The sequence below is a fragment of the Colletotrichum godetiae genome (genome assembly GCF_030913485.1).
Source record: "Colletotrichum godetiae strain CBS 193.32 chromosome Unknown BDP55scaffold_2, whole genome shotgun sequence".
NCBI classification, from domain to species: Eukaryota; Fungi; Ascomycota; class Sordariomycetes; order Glomerellales; family Glomerellaceae; genus Colletotrichum; species Colletotrichum godetiae.
The window spans coordinates 425,884-453,165 of NW_026851250.1; the positions used below are offsets into that span (position 1 = coordinate 425,884).

A 27,282-nucleotide genomic window follows, 5' to 3' on the forward strand; every position below is an offset into this window, starting at 1 on the left:
GCCTTGCCCCACCTCGGACCTTTCTTCTTTCTGATTTTCTCCAACAGCACTCTCCAGGTGGGCTTACTGAAAGGCTGACGCATGGTGCTAACTTCTGCACTTGCCTGATGAGACGAGTTGATTTCTTTGACAGAGGCAAGCCTCACTTTTATCCGAGAAACATGTCAACATCAATGAGGCGTCGACGATAACGGAATGGAAGTGTTCAGTACGCCTTCATTCCTTCTAGACGACTTCCACGTGGAAGAAGGTGTAGAGTGGCTCTCACAATCTCGTTTTTCTCGGAATGAACGTCTTCCAGGGAGTCCATCGCAACGCATTTCCACCAATCGAGAACTATTCAATCTCTCCCATCGGCATGTTGAAGAAGAACGGCACGAACTATTTAGCTAGATATGCACCCGCGTCCCAGATTTGATCCACCCAGAAGTCATCGTCTCTACGCTAGGTCTCTGTTCGCTCTTCGTTCGTCATTGATGAAGCGCTTTCCCATTCCGTCGCCCGCAAGTCGTGCAGGACGGATATGGCGGATGGAATCCGGAATGTAACCCGGGGGCCTGGAGCAACCCAAGAGGCGACAGTCGCGAGACGTCGTTCGCCCGTCAGTGGTCCACTACCTCGAGCTATTTGACCTTGGTGTTCCATCCGTGCCTCGCCCTCGTCGGACTATGGAAAGGTGGCTGTCACCGGCCTTGCCGGAAGCAGTGGTCCGGGTACGCTCTGTTCGCGATTCCAGCCTGGATCGTCATCTTCTCATCGAGTCTCCACCACGTGAGGGGGCTAAAAGGCGGCCGCCTCCTTGGCTTAGTGTGGCGCGCTTCTGGCTGAACTATCGCATGCGGCACATCATGTTGTTGAAAGGAGTACAACTCGGGACCTACGAAGGATGAAGTTGCCTACCCTTAATGTCGCTGGCAAAGCCATCTCTGGGTGCCCCTTTCGTGTTTTGTTGTTTGTTGTGGACGGTGGCTTCTGTAGAGAAGAAGAAAAAAAAACGTGAACAACGGCCTTGTGGTACCAATGCTCCTTCTTTAAGAAGCAGTTGTCCCCATTGATACGGTCCAGGGTTTTGGGAAGGTTTTTTCCGAACTTTATTTGTCGACAAAACGGTCTCACTTCGGACATCATGAGGTTTCCACTGTCTTTTGCCTTGTTGATAGCTGCGCTACTAGCTGTTACGGCCGCAGCTCAGAAAGTCAACAGCATCACAGATGCTGTAGCCCAGCTTCCCACATGCGCGGTAGGGGTTTCTCGTCTCTAGGTTTCGGGCCGGCATCATCTAACTTTGCTCTAGGTTACCTGTATTCTATCCGCTGTCAAGGACTCACCGTGCGGTTTAACGAACACGACTTGTATCTGCAACGATTCGAAATTCGAGTCAGATACCGAGACATGTATAGTTGGGGCATGTAGTATCAAGGACACACTTCGTCAGTCATACCCTTCAGCCTGAATCTCAGTGGCAGATACTAACAGCGCGAAGATGCCAAAGCTGTGTTCGAGACCACATGCGATAAACCTATCCGAGATCACAGCGCGGAATATGTCCGACTAACATGGGTCCTGCTGGGACTCACCACCTTTGTCGTTGGAGCCCGCTTGATTTACAAGTATTTCTCGTCGGCACAGCTCGGGCTCGATGACTTGTTCACATTTCTTGCCTACCTGGCTGTCCTTCCATCGTTTATCATCAATCTCGTTGGAATTCTCCCTGCCGGGCTCGGTAAAGACATTTGGACCCTCACACCACATCAAATTGAAAGTTTCGGTTATTGGTTCTACATCTTAGAGCCAATGTACTTCGTACAGATGGGTATTGTTAAGATGGCGATTCTATGCTTTTACATGCGCATCTTCGACCGAGCCGGGCTCGGAAAGCTCCTTTGGGGCACAGCCGCCTTCAATGCCGTTAACACCTTTGTCTTTCTCATGGTTGGTATTTTCCAATGTACGCCTATCCACTACTACTGGACGAGATGGGATGGCGAGCAGCAGGGTACTTGCATCAACATCAATGCAGTTCCGTGGGCGAACGCCATCATCAGTATCCTTCTGGACCTGTGGATGCTGTATCTTCCTTTGTCGCGGATCCGAACTCTCAATCTGCACTGGTGGAAGAAGCTAGCCGTCACACTCATGTTCTGTGTCGGTACTTTGTAAGTTCCAACACGAATCTATGACCGGTCCTGTAGACGCTGTGCTAACATCGCCAAGCGTCACCATCGTTAGTATCCTGAGACTTCAGTCACTTGTCCGATTCGCAAACTCGTTGAACCCGACGTGGGATCAATTCGACATCGCATTCTGGACATGCCTCGAGGTTCCTACCGGCATTATCTGCTGCTGTCTCCCAGCCATCCGTCTCATTCTCATCAAGGCCTTTCCCAAGCTCTTCGGAATGCTTACCAAGCGCTACGACACACAAAAGTATGCGGATTCACCCTCGAGCGCCGCGGACGGGAGCCGAAGCACGAACCGCATGTCTCGCCCTCTCGGCGACTCCTCGACCACGGAGCTGCAATCAGCCCTGCGAGGCGACAAAGGCATCGTTTGCACCAAGCAGTTTGCGCTGGAGACACATGACGCGTCGAGTGTCTACGGAATGCAAGATCTGGAGTCTGGGGGTGCCAAGAATAGCCTTACACAAAGCCACCGATCAACGTCGATCTCGCACACTTCCAGCGCTGTCTCGGACTACGGCGCGCCTGGACGGAAACAATCTGGTTCCTCCGAGCACTAAGCATAAACCCCAGCATCGGTCTTTGAACATGGAACGGTACCCGGAAAAGCATAGGATCTAGACGGCTGTAATCGATGACTAGCGGCACTCCAATAAGCGACGCCAGATTATTACATATTCTTTCTTTTGTCCTTTTTCGGATAGAAACAATGCGCAGGCGTTAGGATTTAGTCGGGATTACTCCTTTTTTATGTTTTGATACCCAATTATATATGTATCATATCGAAACCAATAGGAAAGGAAAACAAAGAGAAAAACGCCTATGACAAAATGATATTCAGTGGATGAAGAGACTGCCATGCGACGGTTTTGGATTTAAATGCCGAGATGTGAGATAGTAAACCCTACATCCCCGAGGTGCGGTAGAGATCAATAAATATTTGAAATATCGTGGCCGCTCTGACCACTCTTGATTTGGCTGGGCGTTGTTTGTGGTGATGCAAACAGCTTACTTCCCCCACTGCTTTGTTCGTAGGTGACGATGCCACAATAGCCACTCATTCAATCACAAACAGCCCTCACGGGCATTCGGTCTGTAGAAGCCCGGGTTGCCCGCAGCAGGTTGCTTCCACTCACCCCAATACGAAATATCCGGGCATTTGGATGGTACTGTTGACCCTCTCCACATGCCATTACTTGGAAGCTACGCATGTCCGGGTTTCTTTCTGGATCTGACGTCTTTGATCTTAATACCGAAATGCGAGCTTGATAATACTACGACCTGGTATCCGAGAATTTAAGGTGTCAATTCCATTTACGTTTTGAGATACAGACCCACGGCAAGAACGTTGATGACATCTTTCCGCTTTCCAGATCTTAGAATGGGGGAGGCAGGCGCAGACCAGGCAGTGGCTCCTTCCTGTGAACGATAGGATTGGGAAACCCTCCTGCTGTGGTAAGTACCTGGTAGTACGAAGCGCTTCTACCATATCCCATCGAGAGAAATTTCCTTCACTCAAGGTAGTCTTCTTCAATGGACCATCATCACCCTAGACATCTCCATAACTAATGCGTATTCCATCCTCCCGAAGCGATAGGTATGATGTCGGCTTCCTCCATCCAAACGTTCTTTCCAAGGGAGGTTTCGACAACGCCTCACAATGCTTCGAGAGATAGAGCGGGACCACCGCGAATCGACGGCTTTACCCAAGCAGAAATAGAGTCCGGACACCACCCCCTTGACCGGATTTGGAACCCGTCGGAAGAGTACTTGGAGGTGCGTATTGGGCAGATTGAGCCGGGCCCAAATCGCATATGCTTCACTGGCCGCGTCGTCAATTACACACCGGCTCTCCTCGACTCTAAGAACAACTACAGCCGCCCGGCACATCAGCTAATTGTCGTTGATGGAACCGGTGCAATAGCAGTATTTAACACCTCCTTCCCTCTCGTGAACTACCCTTGAGCAGGACCGGGCTGATTCCTTTACATAGGTCAAGGTCATCCCAATCGGGATTCCAGCATCACTTCTGGTAATTGGACAGCTCGTCACCATATGGGCGACTTGGGTAGGAAGCACAGGAGGTTCACACCACGCCAGCATGCCATATGTGACCACGTACACGCCTATCAATCCGGTGGACGTTGGCACTAGGCAGTTCATTCAGTTTCTCCCGGACACTGTCGAAAACCAACAACTCTACAGAACGCCTTTGGAATGCGACCAAGGCAAACAGGACCCCAAGCCACTTCCAGGCTTGATGACTCTTTGTCAATACCTCAAGACGGGGCATGACACTGCAGGGGCTCGAATTATTGTCTGCGTCAAAAGTATTGGATCTCGGAAACGTGTTGTGACGAAAGACCGCTCGAGAGAGCTGGAACTTCTCGAGATCACGGTCTGGGACGATACCGCCCGTTGCGTGTTGACTCTCTGGGAAGACAAGGCCAACTCTGCCAGATTCTGGAAGCCTAACGAGACAATGCTACTCTTCACGAGTCCGAAATTTGTAGCCCCACGGGACAACAAGTCAGCACCGACGAACGCCAGCATCGGTCTTGGCCGCAATACCTTGATTGATGTCGACCCGGACTTCCAGGACGCCAAGTGGCTTCGACAGTGGGTGGTGAAGAGAGTCAAGAAGGAGAGTGTGTATATGCAATTTCCCAGAGATATATGGAATGCAGAAGGAGCTGTTCATGGACCAGTTCAGGCGCTCTTCACCATGGCCGAAGTGGACGACTTCGCTCGCGCTGACCCGGCTAGTGACTTCACCGGGAAGTTGAACCTCACCATACTCGGTATAGACCTGCTGGGTCTTAGTCGCAGAAAGATGCTTTGCTGCATAGAGTGGTGAGGATGAGTCCTTCCTCTCTGAGTCAAGTCTGCTCGCAGCAATGGAGAAGAGCACCATAGCTGACGGATCTACCTGCTTTAGTTGTGGAGTTCCCCTATATGCAAACCAAACGTCTGCGACATGCAATAACTGCTTGCAGGAAAGGCCCCTCGTTCTCAATCCCCGAATCATGGGTATCCTGGCAGACGAAACAGGCTACGCTGCACAAGGGAAGCTTGTCTGGAGTGACCAGGCTTGGAGTGAGCTCTTCTTCCCCACCATCGAGTCAAGCGACACGGCGAACGCGGAGCCGGAGGCAGCGGGCGAGGTGAAGTCACTTCCACTTCCTTCTTCCCCTCGTCCCATAGATTCATGGAAAGAGCTTACCTTGAAGGATGCCAGTGGACTCCGAATCTTGGAGGAGCAAATGCTGTACGCCCGTTTTACTTTGACATTCGGCTAGTCCCCGTTTGTCGAGCGGCTGTGTGTGCTTGGAGTTGAGTGGTGAGAGGTTCGTAGTTTCCGAGAGTGGCTCAAAAGCGGGGGTTGCAGTTCTGTTTCGTCATGGTGTTGGTGGTGTAAAGGGGTTGCTCAGCTGGCGATGAGGGGTTAGGACGAGGAACTCAGAAGACGCGGCCCGCGGATTGAGGGGGACATAAGGCAAGGTAGACACGGCGAGGACATTTGCATCCTGATAGTGCTTATGATTAGAAGCGGTCTGCAAGTTTGCTTGCTCACTATTGATTGCTCACATTAGGCTGAATTGAAATCATTCTGGCAGATATATGTTCTGGGGAAGTGACGGCGTGGTGATACCTTGTCTAGGCTGGTAGTCATGTTCTGTGCCAGGAAAGCGTCACTGCCCAGCAGCTCGGACTGGTCCAAAGTTGCTAGATACCTCAGAAAGATTTACGTTCGACTGCCGTCCTTGCTGAGAACCTATAGAGCATTAGCTCCTGAATGCGTGTTGATTCGCGGTTTCTGTCCGTGAGCTGGAGGCTCTTTGTCTAACATACATGTAAGGTGGGCAAGGGATTGCTGTAGGTTTGGGACACGTCCTTGATCCGCGTCTACCTCTCCACAGCCATGATGGGAATGCCCCTCACGTTTCTGTGAGCGGTTCGGAGAGTATACGCTGCATATCTGAGAGCTAGAAGACTGTTAGTCAACATACGCGTGGAAGGTTCATAGAGCGATGATATCGCCTAGCCTTTCAGATCGAGTAAGCGGTAGTGGCCATTCACGCGATGCATCACGAGCAAAGAGTGCGACGGAGTTTGGTACAAGGCATGGATCCATTACTTAGATCATTGGCCGTTTGATTTGTGATAATACAAGGGCGACACTGTTGTCGCCAGGTCATAACAAGTTCGTGATGCATACTGTCATCCGCCACCGAGGCAGTCAATCTTTCGAGCGGAGATCCCCCTAGATCTCCGTTCTGTTCCTCGAAATACAAAGCCATATCTCGCCGAATCCATTTCGAAAGAGAGATAACTGAAGCAAATCAAAAAAAATGTCCTCCCATTGCATGATGTGATGTGATGTTTGTTTGTGTTGTAGTGTTCGTCGTTAACATAGTTCGTAGGACGAACAAGAAAAGCTGTTAAGTAAACATTGACTGCCGTGCCGGATAGCGGTTATGAGAGTAATTGCACCCGAGTAAGAGACATCACGGTCGTATAATTAGTGCTTGGTGACCTTCTCATCATCGTAGGTGGAAGAGCGACCACTTTCGGAGGACTCGGTCTTGGTGAGGTCCTCGCCGTCCTCCTCGGAGGGGCCGTGTATGGACTCCTCAAAGACGGGCTCAGGCTCGTTGACGTCGAATTTGGTCTTGAAGGCACCGATGTTATCGGCGAAGCCACTGCTGTTGGTGCGACGGCGAGCGTTAGTGAAACGGAAGTCCTCGTCAATGACTTCCTCGCCAGCATTGCCCCTGTGAGACATGAAAGTCAGCAATTGGATCTATCCGGTCAAGTCGACGTGCGTTGGCAGGAAACGTTGGTGCTTTGAAGTTGCCAAGAAGGGCGTGTGTAAGTGGGGTAGAGGGGGTCCAAACTTACCAATTGCTTCTGCCACCACCGTTCTTCTTCACCTTCTTGGGATCGACGCCCTCATGGCCGTGCTTCGCAAAGTAGCGAGGCAAGTGCTCTTGGGGAGAGGCAGTACCGTCAGCCAGGCCGGCGTGGTCACGGTCGTTGTACTTGTGAGATCGAGTCACTGAGAAGGGTGTGTTAGTCAAAGATGATGCCAGGTACCATGAATTCAAGAATTGGGACGAAGACAGCAAGACCCAGGAAGCGGACATTGACCATCAACAGGGTTGATGTTCAAGTCGACAATGGACCAGCGTACAAGCCGGTAATGATGGGTAAGAGCATCACGGAAGGAATGGTGATGCGGGGCAGGTGGGCTTCACAGTATTGGGAGGGGAACGGGCTACTTACTCTTGATGGGATTGGCGTTGTTCAAGGGTGGTTGTAAGTGTGCAAAGTGCTTGAGAGGGTTCAAGAAGAGCGAGTCGAGATTGGAGAGGTTGTTCGGTGGTTGGGGTTGGTCAGAGTTGATCGTGGTTGATGAGTTGATTCGATGGTTTAAGGAATAGCTTGATGAGTTGTTGTGATGTGAGGATGATGGAGGGGAGGAGGGGAAGATATGTAGATGAGGAGAGCTACTCAAGATGCTTTTAAAGGACGAAGGCTCGAGAGGAATGGCAGCCTATCACATCACGCGATCATCAGATAGCTTGCCCAATGGGGCGACAATTCCAAGGGGGGAAGTGTCGAGCAGGTCCGGAACGGCTGGGGGTTCCTTTGGGAAAGTTGGATCGCGTGACTTGATGCAACGGACGGAGGGGCTGCTGCTGCAAGGGAAGCACATCAGGACGGCAGGAGCTGGACGAGGAAAGGCACGCCGCACACCCAAGGGGGACGGGGTGCCACTGGGACACTGAGGTGGACTACCTTACGGGGGGACCGGCCGGCATGGACTGGGAGTGGCCGGGAGTGGAGATGGACGTGGACTGACGCCAGACCAAACCTTCATTATGCCACCTTTTTATTGTACGTATTCGCGGCATTGAGGCATTGGAGACTACCGGTAGGGAATCTGTTGTCTTTGCTGGCCGGCTGGTCCCCAACACCACATAGCTCCACGCTTCACCTTTCCTTTGCTCTACCTACCTACTATCCCTCCCTCTCATCCAAGTCGTTTGGGGTCCTTGCTAACAGGCAGGCTTACTACCTTGGACCGTCCAACATTGACTTCCTTCCTTCTATGAGAGCTGTTTCCAATTGTTCCTTCCTCAAAGAACACTGGCTCCTTCTTCTGACAGATTCCCAGTCATGACTGATTGACCACGGGAGCACAGTGACGCAAAGGGGGCCCACTCGGATCCGGGGTCTCAGGTACGAGCGTGCAGCTGGGACGGATGGCCAGATTGCGGGGTAGTGGATACCTCAGTACCAACCGCCGCTAACCCGGTACATCGTCCAAGCCACTGTGTCGCAGCGCCCAGCCAAGTACCGGAGCAGCACGAGACCAGTACCTACGAACCCCTGCCATCGAGCCATTTCGGGGCCGCAACTGATCCAAAACTGCCCATCGTCAGTGTCGTCTCACCCCGGCTGCTTCCTTTTTTGTCTCTCAGTCAGTCGTCGTCGTTGCCGTCGTCGTTTGCTCAACCGATTCTTCTTCGTTTGTTTACATACATTCCTGCAAGGCAACGCCGCAAGGGCCTCGTTTGTGCCATTCTGCTGCTTGGTTCCGAGGTCGGGGCCCAGGCCGGCACGTGTGGCTGAGGCAGCTTCTTTCGTGCTTCGTTTGGACCAATGTGCCAGCTTCGCTATTCTGGCCTGAGCATGGCGCCTTGCAACGACTCCATCGCGGCAAGCTGCATCAATGGGGCACATGATCATGCTCATGCTCGGTGGCTGCCCTCTGCCTTCCGTTTTCCACTTCCCAGGCCCCACGCCTCCTTTCTACCCGTTGGTTTTACCTAACGCATAGGTACTGCCTCACGGAGACCTCTTGAAGCTCCGCGAGAAACTGCTCAGCTTCCAGCTTGATGGGGATTTCCAATGGGTCCTCTTCATCGTCAGCTGCCACAACCTCGATTCCGGACCTTGGACCCCAAGGAATCCCGTCCCAACAAGTCTAAGATGCCGCTGCATTTCGCGGGGAATTGGCCGTATGACCTGGAATTCCGCGTTTCAATCTCGGTCCCCGAAACCCCTGGACCGGCCAAGCTCGTCAGGTCCGAGTCAATTGACCAATGGCCCCCACCCGGCTCAGGCGGAGAGCTTTCTACGCAGTAGAGCTCTCTTGATTCCTCGAACCGAACTTCGCCTCCCCCCGATCTCGCAATACATCCCACGCTGAAGCCTGCTCTGACTCAACTACCTTCCAACTATAGAGAATATTGGATTCACAGCTTCGATGCGGCGCTTGAATCGGAGAGTTCACGAGCAGCAGAGAGATCATCTTTCTCTCTCTCTCTCTCTCTCTCTCGGCCCCGTCCACTGGTTGACAGCTTGTACAGGTTAGCACCCTGACTCGCACGAATCGGTTCCCCGCCGTCTGTGCACTTGGCACCACTCCTCTGATCTACCCTGCAGGCTGGTTGTCTCGACGGCGCGCTTCAAGCTTGACGTGTATCGCATCTAATACCTGCCGCATTCCCATCAAGGCTGTCATCCCATTCGTCAGTTTATAACCGGCTAATGGGGGCCGGGTCCAAGTTCTAAAGATCTCCGGCTCCGTTTGCTAGGCTTTACTACGTACCTCTCGGCCCTATTGACTTTATCTGGTCCGGATCTACCGTCGTATCTATCTGGGGCTCTATCTTCTGCGGGCCAGATAATACTATCAGCATATGTGGATTCTAAGGTCATGCTGACGATTGCGGAATATGTTTACAAGATTCTAGAGTCACGAAGGCTGAATTGGCAGGTAGTGTGAATGGCAGGCGATTTCGGAGTGCTCATAATCCCGAACTGCCTCATTTTATAGCGGGGTCCGGTCATTATCGATGGAGCTCGACGCAAGCGGCCATGCCTCAGCTTCTCCACGGGTCCCGTGACCTTCATGCCGTGATTGTTCCACTTCTGCCCTCGTATCGAACAGTCTCGACCTGGTATTGCCAAAGATTGTGTGAGTCAAGTCCGTTATCACGACAGCTTGTCTAGGGGTCTCAACCCTTTTCTGGTCAGCAACAAGATCTGCTGAGCTGCGTCGTCGTGATCGAGTCATCAAAGCTTCGCTGGAATTCTACGTTACAATGATTGACTCAGGACCTCACCCTCTACTTCCCCGAGCTTATTCTCACGCAATCCCTACCCGTCATTCAATCAGGATTGTTCCCCTTATCACGAATTGCTCGTTGCAATGTTGTTATGTAGAAGTTTCTAGCTCTATTGCGTTGCATCCAGTCCGAGAGGCGTCACTTACGCAAAAGGCTGTTGTCCACAGGATCGAATCGGTTTTGGAACGATGACTTTCGCGTCACATAGGACTCAACTAACCAGACTTTGCTTTCCAAACCTTGGAGACACGTTGCCTCTTACCCTCGGTCTCGGGACACTCTGTCATCACTGCCCGTGACTTGCCTTGATGAATTGCTTAGTGTACACCTAGATCAGCCGAGGCGAAGCCGGACAAGACACTCGCAACTTGTACTAATATGTTTTTCACCCCTTGAAGCCTTTCGCGCTCGTCGTTCTCCTAGTCTATAACTTACGTTAGCAATTGGGTCTGTTGGTGTTCCTGCCTACGCAGTAGAGTTGACTCGGCAGTGGGTCGATAGATGATCATTAACTAGTAGGCCCTCGAGAATGACTTGATGAGACTCACCTCCTCCTTTGACCGAGCTGAGCTTGGATACATCACACTGTTGATATCAGGCAAATAAGGATTCACTGATATCAATGGAAGAGATATTTCTGCTCGTAGGTTTGTAGTATCTCAGATATCTCTCATCCAGGACTTCGGAGAACCTTGCTTGTTTGGTTCCATGGATCTGCGCTGAGACGCGGACTCTTCTCCTGCCTAGAATGCCCGCAGAAAACATCAATTTCAATGGTGTATGATTCCTGCCTTCAAATCAATGCGGTTTCTTGCACTTATGTCCACTAAGGGGCAACAACACACTTCAAGCGCAAAAAGGCCTGTGCCGGTTGGAGCACATGGCCATGTTTTTTTAATGGCAGAGCGAAATGCCCTTTGACTAGCAGACGATAGCTATTGAATTGTGAGCTTGAGCTTAGCACAAGTCTTTATAAGGAACCTTCGTTAGCCATCAGTTGCACACCGATGCTAGTGTCTCTTTCCGCCGTTCTATCGGATGAGACAGGAAATCATTTAGATGTGAGCTCGAAGTCTTGAAATACTACTGATTCAACTGGCCAATATGTATACTCTGGTGACATGATGTAAGATGCTATCACATTGATCAGCGGCCTTGTATGGTATAATCAGAACTCGCAATCTTCCCATACCATTAATCAGACTTTCCTTCCGCGTTGTTCACTATTTCGTCAAAGTCACCGAAGTATTCATGAGACGAGGTGCTCAGACACTGTTTCCAGCTGTTATGTCGCCTGAGATCCATCACATCGTCTTGAAGATAACTTATGATAAAAGAGTATGAATGCTAAGCCGGGTATAGGGAGTGAGAGATTTTGATGCCGTTGATGGCGATGATGAAATGATGTCTGATCCAGTATCATTGAACCCGAGCATTTCACTGCAAGGCAAAGTTGCCAGGCTTGATCTATATCCGAATCAGTTGATATTGACATGCGATTCCAGTCCAGTATTGATTCCCTTAGTCTTCGCAGTTTACTGACAACATGACGTCTAGTCTAAATTAGCTGTTGTCTTTACGATGACTGGTTGGGAAATCTTTCGACCCCAGCAATGTGGATGTCAGCGTGACAAAGGGTCGTCAAATCACCTTCGGAGTTCCCGAGAAACCGAGATAGCTGAAGGCCAGTAAGAAGCAACATGGCATCCCGAGCTCCGAATTACTCATCCGACCTACTACATGCGAGTGAATTCATGGGTACTCAAACATTTGGATATACATGCAGCAATCCGAAATCTCTTCCGCCACTGACGTCGGAGTAGGCAGCCGGATTACCTTTGATGCAGATGTAGCGTACAAGTCAAGTTGGTGATGGAATCAAGAGATTGATTACCTATCAAACGCTATCCGAATTGTACTGAGTTTGGAGTCTGACACAATTTAACAACGTGTCGGCAGCTTCCGAACATCGACACCTTCATGCCCAACAACGCGAATCTATATCCCTGCGACAAGGGCAGCGAAGAGGCAGAACCACCATTCATCCCATACTAAGACCAAGCACGGCCATTACAACGCCACTCTCTAAGATTGATGAGTGTTCATGTAAGATGTCAACGTAAGCCATACACTGCCGAAAGAAACGGAAAACCCAAAATTTCGGGGTCTTCAAGCTATCTCGGATCATCTCAAACAATTTGCCACGAGCTGAACAACCACGAGTTTGCGGCGCTCCACGCAAATACCAAGAATAACCAAGGAGAAGGACCAACGGCCTAGTCGCGTTCCCTTCACAGCCACACGTTTCAACGCAAGCGCGCTTTTGAAGTGCTTCAAGCATCTAGTTCTTCAAGAAAAGCTTCACGTTTTACGCATAAACAGGGAGGCTTAGATATCTCCAGGTTACATGTACGAACGTCTCAAACTGAGATGGTCTGCAAAGCTTAACATCATGAGAGAAATAGAATCAACTAGGAGGGCAAGGCAACGAAACCGGCGCCGGGAGCCAGTCATCTTGCTTGCTTGCTCGCAACATCTTTGGACCCCAAAAAGGAACGAGGCTAAAAATGTCGTTGTCGTCGAACAGGGTGCTGACGTGAGTCGGTGGATGAGTAACATCCCGCTTTGAAAGATCTCCTCCCTCCATCCACGCACGGGTTTAACAGGGCTGAAGGCAAGGTGTATATGCAAACAAACGGCTTGCACTGCCGGTAAGGTGAAGGTATAGGCTAGACTGGAATGGGGTCCAACAAGCCTTTTCTTTCTTTAATTTTACCTTTTTTTTCTCGTTGCCGGCCGTTCTTGCCCAACGGTTGACGGATTTTATCCCATTGAGCCAATTGCAGAAGCCCCCAAAAGCTTGAGAGGTTCATACCTCCGCCCGGAGCTGGGTTATTCCCACGAGAATTTCGGCAAAGCCACGCATACCACACACCTTGCCCTCCTCCAACAACTCGAACTCAGGAAAGGGAAAAACATCTGCCATCCATCCAACCCATTCCAGAACTACATGTAAGTATCCCATCAAGAACCTCGCTCATACTGCATTGAGACAATGATCTACAACCCACCCTCCCTCTCCGCTGCGCCTTAGCATGGTGATATTTTTAAACGCAAACCCCCATCTCCCAGCTGAACAAGGTTATCAAGACCCAGATAGAGACCGAACCCACGCCCGTGGTCCTCTCTGCCCCCCGCCTCTTTCGGCCATGCAGACCGAGGAGAAATAATTAAGAGGGGAAAAACAAGGTCTCTGACCGAGGAAACTCAATAGACCGGGGACTCTTGTACGATTTTATCGTCATTGAGTTGCGGGGTTGCCTGTACTAGTCCCAAACTCTGAGAATCCCACGAAAAGGAGATTTGGAAAATGCGCAGTCTTGAAAGGATGGGAATCTCACGTGTCATTTCATATTCTGCTTTCGACTAAACTTCCCTAAAGTTTCCTTTCCCATTCCCTCCCCATCCGAGCCTTCTTCCCCCCCTCTTTGAACGAGTGTGTAAAATGACTAATTTGCGCATCGTGACATACGAATGCGGGGAAAGATTTTCCTCTCGGAATGGCCTCCCATCATCATATCATCATCAAGAGAACTATGTACCAGACTCCGATATTCCCAAGAAACGCCAAGTAACAAGAAACAAAACAATATGAAGTCCGATGCCTGCCAGCCCATGTTTGCCATCTAATAATAGAGCCAGAAATCTCAAGCACGCCGGGACCCGAAGCAAGTAACAAGAAACCAGAAAAGGAAAGGTGATGAGCAGAGAGTGTGAGAAATAAATCAGGCGAACCTCCAAATTCGTCAAGCCAGTCGGCCATATTCCATCCATACGTTTTTGACAGTCGTGTCATTCGATTGCGCGTCCATATCTTGAGCATCCGATCTTCAGTTCTTTTCTCGAAAACGAGTGGGATATTGTCGCGGCCATTTTTTTTTTGCGTTTCCCTTGCCGCTCGCTTGATTAACCATTATCCGACCCCTCTCTCTCAAGGCAGCTTTTCCCACTCTTTAGAGGGTGTAAGTCTGCATATCCTGAAACATGAACATGTTGTCCGCGAATTCCATTGCGCCGGGGTGTGACGACATGCCCATGTGGGCGGCGCCCGTCGGATCGTAAGCCATTGCCGGCGCGGCTGGGTGTCGCGGCATGTGTTGATGTTGCTGTTGTTGCTGGTGTTGCGCCGCCCTCGCGTGCGCTCCCCGAATCTTGAGGAACTCGGCATGGAGGGCGGAGTAGGCCTGGCTAAGGGAGTCATTCTTTTGTTTCTGGTCTGAGAGCATGACTTCGAGATCCTTGATGCGTTGATCTTTGCGCTCGCGGTATGCTCTTTGTGAGGCTCTGTTTTGGGCTCGGCGACGCTATTGGATGATTGTGTTAGTCTTCTACCGTGGTCTGATTTTATGTGTTTGGTGCTGGCGGCGCAGATACTGGGTTGACGTCAGGTCTGAAACTTACTGAGAGCACCGAAGGGGGCGCATTCTTGTAGCGGTTTTCACGCTTTCTCTTAGCCGGGCCCTTGGTTGTGCCAGTTTTCTCGTCCATGGTAGGCTGAGGTGATGCTGTATCGCGGGTGGAGCTCATTGGGCTTGGGTAAATGCTTTGGTCGGTGCCATTGAAGTCGTTTACAAAGGTCATGTCAAACTTTGGTAACACATTGGTCAATTTACACTCCTTTCTTGCGACGGAAGCGTCACGACTCACAGTTGATATGATGGGGCTCGTGGACTCAGATGAACTGGCAGTGTCCAGGTACTGCTCTGTCTCGTCATAGACGTATGGTGCTTCCATATCTAAGAAGGCGTCCATGTCGTCGTATATGTTGAGTGGCAGTGAGTGATCCATGTGTAATGATTGAGTGGCAGTGGGGCGAGGCATGGAAGTTATATGTTGAATGAGGTGGTAAACGGGTTGATTCGATTTGGTCTGGAGGTCCACGGGCTGTCAAGTCTGGGCGAAGAATGGGATGATATATACGAGGAAGTAGATGGGCAACGCGTCGTCTGGAAAGGTGTGTCCGGAAGGAGATGTGTAATGCGAACTAAGCTACACAATGATGCTTTGCAACCGGGCTGAGAGGAAATATATATGGCGCGACGCATGCGAGAAGAGACGCACCACACAAAGCTAGGTCCCGGACAGGGTGCCGGTACGTCAAGCAGAACTCGGGGAAACTAGTTAGTAGGGCAGAAGCTACATGCTCATGTGTAAAGCAGTATCCTCTGGTTCGTAAGTACGTAGGTAAGCAAAATTTCGACAGACATTGCCAGGACCACAACGTACACACCGGCAACGCAACAATCCAATGGAGGCCAGGGTCGTCGATTGGACCCCCAGATAGCGCACCAGCTCGTGGGCTGCTTAGGTGCATAGCAGTCCCTCTCGCACCCTCCTTGTTCCTGGTCCCTGGTGTGGTGTTCTGGTTAGCGTGATGGGGAAGCCAAGAGCGAAAGAAGAATCGCCGCCGCCGCCATCTGGGCCTGGTCGAAGAGCTTGAACCGGGTGGAGGGATGATGGTGGTGCGGGCAGGGATGGGAATGGAGACCGCTGCTGTCTCTTTTGCATCTGTCATGGACCCGCTTCGAACGGGCTGCGATGTTGCGAGGGGCCCCAGCAAGACGGAGCCAGATTCGAACGGGTTGACGGGGCAGGACGGGAGACGGTGCGCAAAGACGGAGGTGAGGGGTCGAGTAAGCCGACGCGGTGCCGTTAAGCCTTGGCTCTGCCGCCGTTGCATGATACTGAGCCTTCTCGACCACGACGCCGTGTGTAGGCCAGTTGGGATAACTCTGCGTGTTCAGGTTCTCATTCTGACGAGTCGAAAATTCAGACGACAGGTTTACGAAAGCATCGCCGCAGCCAGATCTAGCCTCTTCGTCTGGTCTGCTAGAATCTTCATGATCCTAGCTTCAACGAGAAGAAGTTAGAAATTTGGGAAAGGCAAACATTTGTGGTCTCGCCTCTTCGGTCTCCTCTTCGGTGTAGATGACACCAAAGTTGTCTTAGACTCGCTTCTTCGGTGCCAAAGAATCATGCTCGCTGCGAGTCAACGGCAACGCTGCATGGCCAACGGTCTGGAATTCTTCTCTACAGTCTCATCCATAGCTTACTGAGTTAACCAATCCATCCAGCATGCAGAAGGTGCAAGTCGTGGCTGTCGCTGGAACCACAAAGCAGTCTCTGAATTTGTCGACGTCGCCCAAGACCGAGGAGGGAGGGGAGGGGTGTGGTAAGCCGGGGGGGCTGCTGCCGAGCGTAGGAGTCGCAATCCCGCCTTTTGGGATCCGCTTCCCAGCAGCAAAGCTTTATTCTGGATAGACTTCTCGCTCTAGAAGGGCGGAGCCCAATTTGGAACTGAGCTGTGGGGGCAGCACAGTAAGGGCGTATGCATAACGCGGCAGCAGCTTGATGCATGCCGTTCTTTCGCCGTTCTCGGGGGGATCTCGAAGATGAGATGCCCAGTGCGTCAAATTCCCTTATTGGGTCGCCTGCTGGGGCGAAGGACAGGACGACATACTCCGAGATTGGATGGAGCGGTGTTATGTTTGGTTGATGACATGTAAAGTTGCTTGATGGTGGCGGCTGTTACACGCTTCGACTTGCCCCCTTGCCAATGACAAAGGTCCTTGTGGGCGTTCGTCTCAGTCACAACCGGCGCAGATTCGGGGCTGCGGGTTGTTGTCGGCTTCCAGCAAGAAGCAGTGCCAAAGCGATATGACGAAAGTGATGACTACGTTGCACAGTCTTCGCATGCTTCCGAATCCCACGAACTTGGGTAAGAGTGGCCAATGCTACGCAAGCCCAAAAGAGGCTGCCTGCGTTTGCTGTTCTTTCCGTATGCAATTTGTTACGAACCACACCTTCGATTAATGATATGCAGGATGGCGGCACATTCACCGTGTAAGTGCAGCTTTCGCAGGGGATCGTTGCCTTGCCAGGCTGGCCCGGTCCCAGGACCCAAAGCTAAGGTACTCCGCAGTGCCAACAATAGAAGCCTCCACGAGTCTTGCTTGCGAACAAACGGACACCTTACGTCAAAACTGTTGTGACGGGCCTGTCAGCTGTCGATGGTGGTTGGACGTCTGCTGGATAGACTTTAACTCGGTCGTCGGCCGGAGCTAGGGCGAGGCAGCTAGAGATCCTACACTAGGACATAAGAGAGATACTGGTGGGATGCCATACGCACTTCCCAACCTAATTTCCGTCGGAATGGCCAATCCCCTCCCGTCTCCCATTCCTTCTTGATAGACGGCATAGTTGACCGATATGTATCGAGGAACCTTGTGTCGGTATTGCGATGTTGTGCTTCGGTTTACGGCGCATTCAGTTAGCCAGGATGCTCAATAGAGTGAGTGGTGTGGAACAATATGCGAGGAAAAGAGAGAAAGAGGGTGCGAAAGTAACATGGGATTTGTCGTATTCTCCAATTTTCCCCAAATCTTACGAGAGTGGCCTCTCAATCCGGGGGTGCATATCATGGACAAGTATCCGCAAGATAGATGGTGTTGGTCTACGCCGTGGGGTCTGATTCTGCAACATTGGCATATTGGAACACATGGGAACTTGGTGTCTTCTCATCCATCCATGTCTAAAGAAATTCGCAAGGACCGACGGTTGGAGACCTTGTTGTTCCTTGCTCTTGCAGCATCGGTGCATTGCACGGATCTCCATCTGATAAGCGGTGGCCCTGTTAGTCTGTCAGATGTATTTGGGATATTGCAGACAGGCTTGGATCGCCCCCACCACAGCCACAACTCAATCGTTTGAGGCTTGGGTGTTTTGCATCGTATCGAGTAAGCGATTTGACTCATTGAAAATAAGGAAAAAGTTTCCTCGTTCCTTTGAAGAACCTATTGCCCAAGATGTAAGGAAAGTCGGATACCGAGAATGAACAATGAGCATGCCCATTGGCGTTCAACGGAACAACATGCGACCTCTGTAGTGGAATTCCGCCGCACTAGCGGGCGTTGTTCTCCGGTTACAACGTTGTGCCGGCGTTCCCTCGAAGACAGCTGCTTTTGACTTGATGTGCCGTTTCCAACAGCTCATCACCGTTATCCCAGCCCTAGTATTCTGTGCTCGCGAGATAAAAAGACGAGGCTTGAATGAGTCGGTAGACGCCGCGCCCTTTCTTTTCTGTAGCATGATCTGATCTGTCGCTTCTCGCAAGTCGTGTAATGACCTCGTGGTGTCAATCTCATCGCCGCCACCTCCAAATAACCTTAAGGTGAGGCGGCCGAAGATCAGCGTTCCTGTCCTCCCCGGATCCGAATCCTGCCGCTCGCAGCCCGTGCCCCCGGGTGGAACTCCACACCTTTGCTTGAAGTCCGCATCACAGCCGGGAATAGCAGGCCATTGTGACAATTACGGCAACGGGAGGATGCCAATAGTTTGCCGTTCGTGGCATGATTTCTGCGAGATTTGAGGGATAGGTTTCGCCATGGGCTGGTCGCTATTCTCGAGATCAGGCAGCCATATGTTGTCCCTGTTGAAGTCTCCTCGACCCCATTCTCCGCTCCCGAGTTCAGCGGAAATGGCGGGGTTCTGATGCATGGCTGTATTATTCTTGGTGTATTTTTGAACCCTAGTCCTCCACGCCTGTACGAACATGCCAATCACATGCCCAGCTGTGTTTTGTCATGCTGCAGCCGTTAGCGTTACCCGCGTCCCCATATCCCGTGGAACCATACTTACAGGGGATTCAGGCGTTGTCAGGGCGTTCGAACAGATTGTAGCCCCCATAGTGCGAAGAAGGCTGACTCGAAAACTCCAGGTTTCTGTTGTCTCCATGGTGGGTTATGGATCGTGTGTATTGGTGACTGACGATACCCGTAGATTGGTTTGTTCGGTCTCGACTCAGGATAGACTAATCCTTGCTTGAGATACTGAGACTCAATCCGTAGAGCTGGATTGATGACGGACGGATGAGGCTAGAGCTCGGCCGAGTCAAGTCTATTTTAAAAGCTGCCGGCCCACCTATGTGACAAAGCTAAGTAGCTTACGGATACCTGAGCAAAAGACCACGAAGTTGAACATGGGCCTTGGTATACAATTCCCGCAGCAATCTGCTACTGACCCAGGGCGAGAAGCAGAACGAAGCTTTCGAAAGAGGTTTCGTGGTCTCGCGACTCGGTGTTCGCCCGCAACTTATGAGTTAGTCTCCAACACGATGAGGTAAACACTAGCTGAGCGGAATTCCGTATGAAACAACGGGCCTAAATTCCGTCAATTCTGTGATATGTGTACCGGCTGTAGCAGAAGTGGGCTCTCAGGCGATATCAAAGGCCAGTTCCCTTAGGTACACTTCTGCTCATCAATTGTAATCGCCTGCCACGTCAAGAGCTGACTAATATTTGGCTAGCTCTAACGCATCATATTCACAAAGCAAGGGACTCGATTGACTTGATGGAATATGTTCCGTCCTTGGACCACACGTAGGGCGAAGACCACAATCACCTTCAAATCCAGGTACATGATCGAAGCCCTCGCTCTTCATGGCGTGCACAAGCCACGTGCCACGAGAGTGCCTGGCAAGGAGGGTAAGAAAAAAGTGCGACTCGAATACCGCGGGATGGATTCCACCTCAAAGATAAGGGCTGCGTCTCAAAGATCGCAGGTTGACGGATGCCGGCATGAAATCCCGAAATGCCGCAAGCTGGAGAGAGCTGCCCACTTTGTGCCGGCGGGCATTTGGCCATTGTGACGTGCCTGGCCTAAGAAGCGAGGACCATGAGATGACAGAGAAGCCCGCGACGCTGAACAAGGTTCTGTCCTAAATCTCATTGCTCGTTGTTGGCGACCAGGTCCTATCTTATTGAATCTGAAGGACAACACTAGCAGTTGCGACCACACCAGTAAAGTTATACGTGGCACTGGCTTCTTTTCTTGAAGGAGAACTGATATCTGCTTCCTTTAGATGACTTTGAGACCTTGGGCGTCTGTATTTACTGTCGTATGGGCAGCACAAAGTGTTAGTGTTCCAAAAGTCGATAAATAATGCGATTTGTGCCAACACCGTCCTCTTTAACCAACGCTCACAATTTTGCATACGTTGTACTCTGTCCATGCCCAAGTTTTTAGGATGTGACATCAAAGAGTTGGCATGATGTGGTATTACCGCATCTTTGCTCTACTGCATGGCAGCGTGGACGGTGGCGTAACGAGCACCGTTTTGCGTCGAGACTTTTAATTTGGCGCCGATTTGTCTCGAGGTCTGTGGGGGCAGGCCGCATAACAGTTTCCTTCTATAGATTAGGCAGAAGGAATCTTTGCCGGTTAGTCTCAGATTCCCCCAAGCGGTGTCCAGGCTGTTGAACTGGTTGTATGTGGCTGGCCGCTGGCAGCGTTTTCTTCGTCCATGAAGACCGTCTCTTTCCACCTAAGCCCAACTATTTTCCGAAAAGGGTAATTTTTGTATGCCCCAGCACTGGAGTTGCTGGGATGAACATGCAGGGGGCACTGGACCCATGCAGCTGCGTCCGCCGGTACGCCAAGCCGTTGTCATTCGTCCATGTGATTGGTGACAGCATCTTTTGGCCCCATATGGCTTTCTGGGCAAAGGTTCGACGCTGAGTTCTCTCGGACCAGCAGGATCATGGCCTAAGAAGTGCTTAGTCGTTCACAGCATTCCGGTGTTCGATCAAAATGTCATCTAACAGAATAGAAGAGGCCGACTGGGAGACCGTGTGGGAATGTGATGGCTTCCGTTTCTTGGGCCTCGCGCGGCTCCCTGATACAGAATGAGTACTCGTTTAACGGGTTGGGTCAGTTTTTGTCGTCTGCACTTATGATACTATTGGTATAAATGGGGTTCCTAGTACTGGATCGAGCTTTATTGGGTCCGTTGCTGGCTTCCAAGCAACTCGCTTCGTCTGCCATCTTTCCAAATTGGCGGTGGCTCTAACAATTAATACAGTCGAGACTTTCTGCGCCGGATGCAACGATGCTACTGAATCCGACCTAGTCGTGGTCTCGTGGCACACGGCTACCGTCGTGGTATTTCTTCGTCTGCATACGCGCCCCAGTCACGAATCCTTTGATACGGCGTGGGCAGGCAGCAAGAACCCATCGTCTACCTATTTTCGGTCCATCTCTGCGGACCCATGCTGAACGATTTGAAAAAGGTCCATGTCGATGGAAGGATGCAGCAGAAGCGACTTCAAGTCTCTGTTGGCCAAGTCCTAGCCCTATGCAGGGTCTTTGCGGGCGCAAGAGGAGGAGACCATCGTTCTCTCTCATGACTTTTCGATATGCTAATATGCCGTCAGAAATGGGATCCTGATGCCCCGGCATACCCCAGTAATACCACAAGCGAGACGAGGATGACATCCCTACGGCAGTCCAGCAGTTCGAATGGCCGCATCTCCATCGTCCTAGAGTCTTTGGAGTCCCGCCTCGGCTTGAGAGATGCCGGGACCGAAGCCAATCTTCCTGCTCATGTCGATTGCCTGCTCAAAACGCTTCCTTGCGTCCTTCTTCTTCCCCAGTAGGGCAGCGATGTCACCCATGTTCGTCAATGCTACAGCGCAAGCTTCGTCACACTCTTCGGTTCGACCCTCTCCTTTGACTTCCTTCGAGTGTGAGTAAGCAATGCTAGCCCAGTTCTTCGCAGCCTCCAAGAGTCCGGCTCGGTCTGTCGGCATGTCGGGACTGACTATTACGTCGGAAGTTGCAGGCGCGTTAGGAATGGCGTCCAGTGGGGTTTGGAGAGGATGCTGGGCAAATGCCGCAGCCAGATTATTCACTGGAGAATGCGTTAGTATGGGTTTAAAGTACACTTCTAGGAGTCTAGGAACATACTAATAGTTACTCGGTGACACGGGCTAGCACAAAGTCGCAATGCCTGGAACAAGAGAGGCACTGCCAGGTGAAATTGAGATTTGGTCTCGTAGTGTTGGGCGAGGGCTATTGGACTCTGTCAGTGACTTGGAAGCAGGCACAATATAGAGCGTGTAAGGGGGAACTTACACTCCATGGCACCGCCAATTTCCTCTGGGCTCATCCAGGGACCTTCATCTTTCTTGATACCTTCCTTGTGGCGTCGTCTTGACTCTGTCAGTGCTGTCTCGACAGCCCACGTCAGACGAGCCAGAGCATTTTCTGGCTCCAGAACATGTTCGTCCGAATAGAGGGCACCAAGCTTAGTGCTGGTCCCGACGGCTTTAGCCAACAGACGAGTGCGCTTGCGCCACAAGTTTTCGACAACCTTCTCTTCACCATTCTCCGCCACTGCTAGTCGTTGATTATCCGGCAGAGACTTCACGGCAGGCGGCTTGCCAGACTTGTCCACTGTTCCATCTGCAAGGGAGTTTTCCATCCACTCTACCCACTTGAGGCAGTCTTTGAGAACGGAATCCAAAACAGTTATGGCTCCCTGGTAATTTTCAATCTTTTCGAGCCAGGCCGCGGTCTGAATCCTGATGCCCAAGACATCATCCGAGAACGGGTCTAGCTGAAGCTCATTGCACTGCTCTAGTGCTTGCTTGTAATATTTTCTCGCAAGGTTGGGGTCGGGGCTAATGTTTGTGTAGTAAAGCGCTCGGCGAAGAGACTTGGCGATGGGCTTGGGATACTTCGTGAACTGACGGGCCATGAAGTAGTCGAAGTACAACTTCACGATGTAGATGGAAACGCCCGCCAAGCCAGCAAGACTAAAAACTTCGGATCAGCTACGTAACTCACAGACGGCGACAGCTTCAGATATCTCACATTGCTAGTGCCAGAACAAGCTCTTCTGGACTTTCTCTGAACATCCTCTTAATACCCCTCGGTGTCATGGAAGTCAAAACTGAGCGAAAGGATATTGCCCTCCAGAGCTGACTTGCGGAAGGCGGCGGTGGTGGCGGCGGCGGCGGAGTGGAGGAGTTTCTCTTCTTGGTCCCGTTATACGAAGTGTTCGAAGTGCTCTGGTTTCTCAATTGGGTATATAGGCACAGATTTGAGGCACTGTGAGATGTGCTTGCCCGTAACGCTGCTGTGGACGTTGCGGGCGACCTGGCGACCTGGCGAAGCCCCAGGCCGTTGATTCCCCGACATGCCGCAATGCGCGACACAGCCATCGTTGTCATCAATGGAGAAGAGGATGCGAGAACAGATTCCGAAGCTCGGTCAAGTTGTGCGAATAGGCTAATTTCGTGGGTCGGAGCGTGGTGGTTGACTGTATTCGGATGGTTGTCAAGTGACGTATCGATCAAAAATCAATGGGAAGTTTCGCCTGCATTATCCGGCAGGTCTGGAGCTCTTGCTCTAGTGGGTCAACGCTCATCAATGCGCGACCAATCAAACGAACGCAGTTACTCCGAGGCTCAGCCAGCAATGTCGCAAGTGCACCCCCCACCTTGATCGTGGGGAAGAGCTCCGGCCTCAGAGGGGCAAATACCGAACTTCTTTCTCCCGCCATCAACTATTTTGTGTAAGAACTCGACGTCTTCCTGACCCTCACATTTCATCTTTAATATCAAAACGCCAACGCAATATAATCGAAGCTCCACAGCAACTCACATTCAAGCAAAGACCAGCAAAATGTCTGGAAAGTTTGAGCCCAAGAACCCCGTCACCCTGGCCCCTCCCAAGGATGACCCCATCACCCTCGAGGAGTTGGCCAAGGCCGATGGTAAGTCGATATGTACTTGCCTTCACTGACCCGTTTCGAGGCTCTCTGGTAGCATCTCCTAGCGCAAGAGTCACGAGGAGTCGTGTTATATATTGAAGAGAGCGAGACCAAGGTTCTTGAGATACCTTCCCTTATCCGAGGTTCATAAACACAAGTTTTGCACATGAAAATGACTGCGGCTCCTGCCTTCCTTTCATCAAGTGGTTGCAAAGGTGCCCGGATGTTCTCAGCCTCACACGCAATTGTCTTGCCGTCATTCAGAAACCACTTTGACAATCCTAACAATATCATAGGCTCCGACCCCAATGGGAAAACATATGTTGCAATCAAGGTAATAAAGCATTCCCGGTACGCACTTTTGAACTCATCTAATATTTAATGATACAGGGTATCGTGTACGATGTAACGGGTAACAAGGCATACCAAGCAGGAGGATCCTACAATGGTAAGGAAAATATTCATCTTGGTCCCAACGCTATCATGACTGATAACTACATAGTTTTCGCTGGAAAGGACGCCTCCCGTGCTCTCGGAAAGACCTCAACAAAGGCCGAGGATGTCAGTGCCGACTGGCAGGATCTTCCTGACAAAGAGAAGGGTGTCCTCAACGACTGGATCACCTTCTTTTCCAAGCGCTACAATGTTGTTGGTCGCGTCGACGGCGCTACCAACTTTGAATGAAGGTTACCAAAAGCTCGGCTGTGAAGTCGGAGCGTAGGGTGAAACAAGATGTTGGAGAGACGAGGGAGGCCAAAGATATCCGTCATTTGGGCGTGAGACGTTGCCATGAGCGAGTGTAAACGTAAAATAAAAACTGAGAGCATCTTGCGCCAATGGTCCCCCACACCGAAATGTGAGAGGACGTCTTCGGCGACTCCGGGCACCTTCGTGTTCAGTATCTCTCAGCACTCATCGATCTCCAACTCATCTACAGCAGAAAATGTGTGTCAATGTCACCTCGCTCTGAGCTTTCATCGCACTCCACAAGGCTCCGATGTAAAGCTGCATGATCCTCAAGGAAGTGTGCGATGAAAACTTCCAATCCATCCATCCACTTGTGTAGAGCTGTGTACTGCGTACGTCGTTCACATGCGTTGCCACCGTTCTTGCACGACTTCGCGGCGCGGTCCTGGGCGTGGATCCCCTCCATCGACGATCGGCGTCAACGCCCTATCGCTCACGAGAAATACTTTCTTCGACTCAAGAAACAGCTATGTTTCGGGCACCAGTTTATATTGCCTACGAGAACACGTGGGTGAGCAAAGATGATCCAGTAAAGTAGTCATTGAGCAAAGTGACAAATGACGTGTCCTGGAGTTACTGCAGGCTCCCAGCCATTAACATTATCCTGCATTTCAGCTCATGGTCCCCTTTCCTGTGACTCGTCCTGCAGAAAAGTGATCGTGTTAACGGCGTCCCGATTTCCGTTTCATAGGGGCAGCTTAATCTCTGTTGACCCGTTGTACGACACACCGTGCAGAAGTACTTGTCTGCCATGCTTACCCCCTCTATCTGAGCCCGACACCGTATGGCTCGGGACCTGAAAACTCATTGTCCCAAGGCGAGTATAAATGGGTGGTATAATTCTTCACGACATGGAGCATGTATCTTTCTCCTCTCCATAAGAGACCTTGAACGAGCGACGTAAGTCCGGAAGCTCGGTGAGTTACCTCATGTAGCTCTTGAATTAAGGGGCTTTAAACTATAGCACTGGATCTTTGGAAATTGATTTAGTCATTCCTAGCTAGAAAGCAAACTCTGTAGCGTAATTAGGAGGTTAATCGTCATGGGCTACAAATCTTGACGGGAGGTGAGGCTTCAACAAAATGCGTAAAGTGACAGCCTCACTATGAGGTATAGCATCTTCTCTTCGTTTCATACTTCACTTTATGGTCAGAAACGTCAACAAGTAATTTATCTCCTCCTGAACCATGTGTAAGATATGCTTGCAGAATCGCGCCTGAGTGAGGCTTGGTGTCTAATTCTAGGGATGCCGGAGTAAACACAGCCCGGAAACATCGGACCGATGCCATTCCCAACGTCACTTCGTGCCAACGTCTTAACATGCATAAGCCCGTGTGGGATTGATTTTGTTCCTACGGAAAATCGAGTTTCATGTGCCACAGCTTCTTGGGCTGCTCATCATCCTGCTAAAACAGGTAACCGCTGCCATCCAACCATTCTACCAGTAGGAAAATGAGAAAAGAGGACAACTATACAGAGCATGGCCACCAGCAATTTTGTTCTACCATTTCCACCGCAAACCAAGTTTGACTGACATTCTGTTCCAGGCAGAAACCCTTGCGATCTGTAATTGGTGAATCGTTCCCAAAAATCACAGGTGCTATGTAAATAATCTGGCCTGCATATGAAGGAAGGCTCCGTCTCCATGGTATTCGCACTGAACCCAATGAACAAATCCCATGCCACTCTCCAATACGACAGAACTTGAGAGTATCCCCCCTGGTTTGCAAGAATACTTTCAAAAGATTGGACGTGACCAGACCCGATTCAACGACGACGTTGTTGCTGGCAACCAATGAACTCTTCCTGACGGTGTTGCCCGGCGGCGAAATGCGGGTGCCCCTGATCCTGCCAGGCCAAGATGCAATTATCGCACGGGACGCTCTGCTGCCACGAGTTGCGAAGAACTTTGACGCCGAAGCATTGGTGGCCGGGGTCGTTGCGGGCAAAGTGGCAATACGACTTGAGCCGTAGAACGGAGTGGTTGCAGGTGAAAAGGAACTCCTCCCAATCGCACATCTTGGAATGGGGGTGTTGGTGGGATATTACGCTGCGCTCGTTTGAAGATAAATGGCTTACAGTAGTAGCTGGGACCTTAGATCAGCTCCTTGAAAACGTTATAGTTACAAGCGAACGTTCAGATACGTACAGTTTGGCCGTCTAGATCCGTTTCAAGGACTGCCCTTCGGCGGAGAGTATTCGAACAAAGCGTAATCTTGCGAGACCCGTGAAAGCTTGAGGAGTGCGATCTAAAGAGTCGTGATCCGAGCGAAGCATACGATGTAGGTAAAGGTGAATAGGATGAGGAACTCGTTGGTCATCCTCCGGTGACTTCGCTCGATCTTATATACATTTAATCTAAGAGTCTCAAGGTATCGGCTGCAACACGTTCTATCATGTCTATTCGAAAACCGATCTGCATATGGACGCAAAGGGCCTTGCTGAAGGACGTTGAGAAGCCTGGGTACATGCCACACTGTGCGTGTGTTGCTGCCATATTGGTGGCATGCAAGTATCGAGATGCGTGTTCGCGAGGATGAACTAGGTTCAACGTAGAGTGGTGGTGGTGGTGGGGGCGAAGACCACTCATTATTTACTCCTC

The 27,282-nt window shown here is 51.0% G+C and overlaps 8 protein-coding genes across 8 annotated transcripts; 4 read left to right on the top strand and 4 right to left on the bottom strand.

The window, feature by feature from the left end:
* Positions 1-1,126: 1,126 nt before the first annotated feature.
* BDP55DRAFT_722868 (uncharacterized protein) lies at positions 1,127-2,740 on the top strand (the record flags this gene model as incomplete). Its single annotated transcript, XM_060578661.1, has 4 exons — positions 1,127-1,240; positions 1,295-1,430; positions 1,484-2,156; positions 2,215-2,740. 4 exons carry the CDS (start codon positions 1,127-1,129, stop codon positions 2,738-2,740), a joined length of 1,449 nt encoding a protein of 482 aa, XP_060436074.1.
* Positions 2,741-3,305: 565 nt separating this feature from the next.
* Positions 3,306-5,779, top strand: BDP55DRAFT_642485 (uncharacterized protein). Its single transcript, XM_060573457.1, has 5 exons — positions 3,306-3,700; positions 3,778-4,106; positions 4,174-5,033; positions 5,119-5,344; positions 5,419-5,779. Exons 2-5 carry the CDS (start codon positions 3,780-3,782, stop codon positions 5,515-5,517), a joined length of 1,512 nt encoding a protein of 503 aa, XP_060436075.1. The 5' UTR covers positions 3,306-3,700; positions 3,778-3,779; the 3' UTR covers positions 5,518-5,779.
* A 923-nt stretch (positions 5,780-6,702) lies between these two features.
* On the bottom strand, positions 6,703-7,400 carry BDP55DRAFT_689433 (uncharacterized protein; the record flags this gene model as incomplete). The annotated part of the gene is made up of 3 exons (XM_060576738.1): positions 6,703-6,955; positions 7,083-7,239; positions 7,367-7,400. 3 exons carry the CDS (start codon positions 7,398-7,400, stop codon positions 6,703-6,705), a joined length of 444 nt encoding a protein of 147 aa, XP_060436076.1.
* Positions 7,401-14,334: 6,934 nt separating this feature from the next.
* BDP55DRAFT_540206 (bZIP transcription factor) lies at positions 14,335-15,169 on the bottom strand (the record flags this gene model as incomplete). The annotated part of the gene is made up of 3 exons (XM_060568101.1): positions 14,335-14,685; positions 14,783-14,968; positions 15,029-15,169. 3 exons carry the CDS (start codon positions 15,167-15,169, stop codon positions 14,335-14,337), a joined length of 678 nt encoding a protein of 225 aa, XP_060436077.1.
* A 114-nt stretch (positions 15,170-15,283) lies between these two features.
* BDP55DRAFT_126836 (uncharacterized protein) lies at positions 15,284-16,443 on the bottom strand. Its single transcript, XM_060565479.1, has one exon. It carries the CDS (start codon positions 16,059-16,061, stop codon positions 15,366-15,368), a length of 696 nt encoding a protein of 231 aa, XP_060436078.1. The 5' UTR covers positions 16,062-16,443; the 3' UTR covers positions 15,284-15,365.
* Positions 16,444-16,685: 242 nt separating this feature from the next.
* BDP55DRAFT_642506 (uncharacterized protein) lies at positions 16,686-17,938 on the top strand. Its single transcript, XM_060573458.1, has one exon. It carries the CDS (start codon positions 17,113-17,115, stop codon positions 17,371-17,373), a length of 261 nt encoding a protein of 86 aa, XP_060436079.1. The 5' UTR covers positions 16,686-17,112; the 3' UTR covers positions 17,374-17,938.
* Positions 17,939-21,696: 3,758 nt separating this feature from the next.
* On the bottom strand, positions 21,697-23,382 carry BDP55DRAFT_689435 (TPR domain-containing protein; the record flags this gene model as incomplete). Its single annotated transcript, XM_060576739.1, has 4 exons — positions 21,697-22,067; positions 22,124-22,228; positions 22,292-22,974; positions 23,033-23,382. The coding sequence occupies 4 exons, from the start codon at positions 23,380-23,382 to the stop codon at positions 21,697-21,699; spliced, it is 1,509 nt and encodes a 502-aa protein (XP_060436080.1).
* Positions 23,383-23,655: 273 nt separating this feature from the next.
* BDP55DRAFT_642514 (cytochrome b5-like Heme/Steroid binding domain-containing protein) lies at positions 23,656-24,921 on the top strand. The gene is made up of 4 exons (XM_060573459.1): positions 23,656-23,936; positions 24,230-24,267; positions 24,324-24,381; positions 24,436-24,921. Exons 1-4 carry the CDS (start codon positions 23,846-23,848, stop codon positions 24,615-24,617), a joined length of 369 nt encoding a protein of 122 aa, XP_060436081.1. The 5' UTR covers positions 23,656-23,845; the 3' UTR covers positions 24,618-24,921.
* The last annotated feature ends 2,361 nt before the right edge of the window (positions 24,922-27,282 follow it).

Bases quoted from the DNA above. Each gene is read 5' to 3' on its own strand.
- BDP55DRAFT_642485 (XM_060573457.1), top strand. From the start codon at position 3,780: ATGATGTCGGCTTCCTCCATCCAAACGTTCTTTCCAAGGGAGGTTTCG. The intron at 5,034-5,118 runs GTGAGGATGAGT...TACCTGCTTTAG, and splicing joins ATGCTTTGCTGCATAGAGTG to TTGTGGAGTTCCCCTATATG. The intron at 5,345-5,418 runs GTGAAGTCACTT...GAAGGATGCCAG, and splicing joins AGCCGGAGGCAGCGGGCGAG to TGGACTCCGAATCTTGGAGG.
- BDP55DRAFT_126836 (XM_060565479.1), bottom strand. From the start codon at position 16,061: ATGCAACGGCGGCAGAGCCAAGGCTTAACGGCACCGCGTCGGCTTACT.
- BDP55DRAFT_642506 (XM_060573458.1), top strand. From the start codon at position 17,113: ATGCTACGCAAGCCCAAAAGAGGCTGCCTGCGTTTGCTGTTCTTTCCG.
- BDP55DRAFT_642514 (XM_060573459.1), top strand. From the start codon at position 23,846: ATGTCTGGAAAGTTTGAGCCCAAGAACCCCGTCACCCTGGCCCCTCCC. The intron at 23,937-24,229 runs GTAAGTCGATAT...ACAATATCATAG, and splicing joins GGAGTTGGCCAAGGCCGATG to GCTCCGACCCCAATGGGAAA. The intron at 24,382-24,435 runs GTAAGGAAAATA...ATAACTACATAG, and splicing joins AGCAGGAGGATCCTACAATG to TTTTCGCTGGAAAGGACGCC.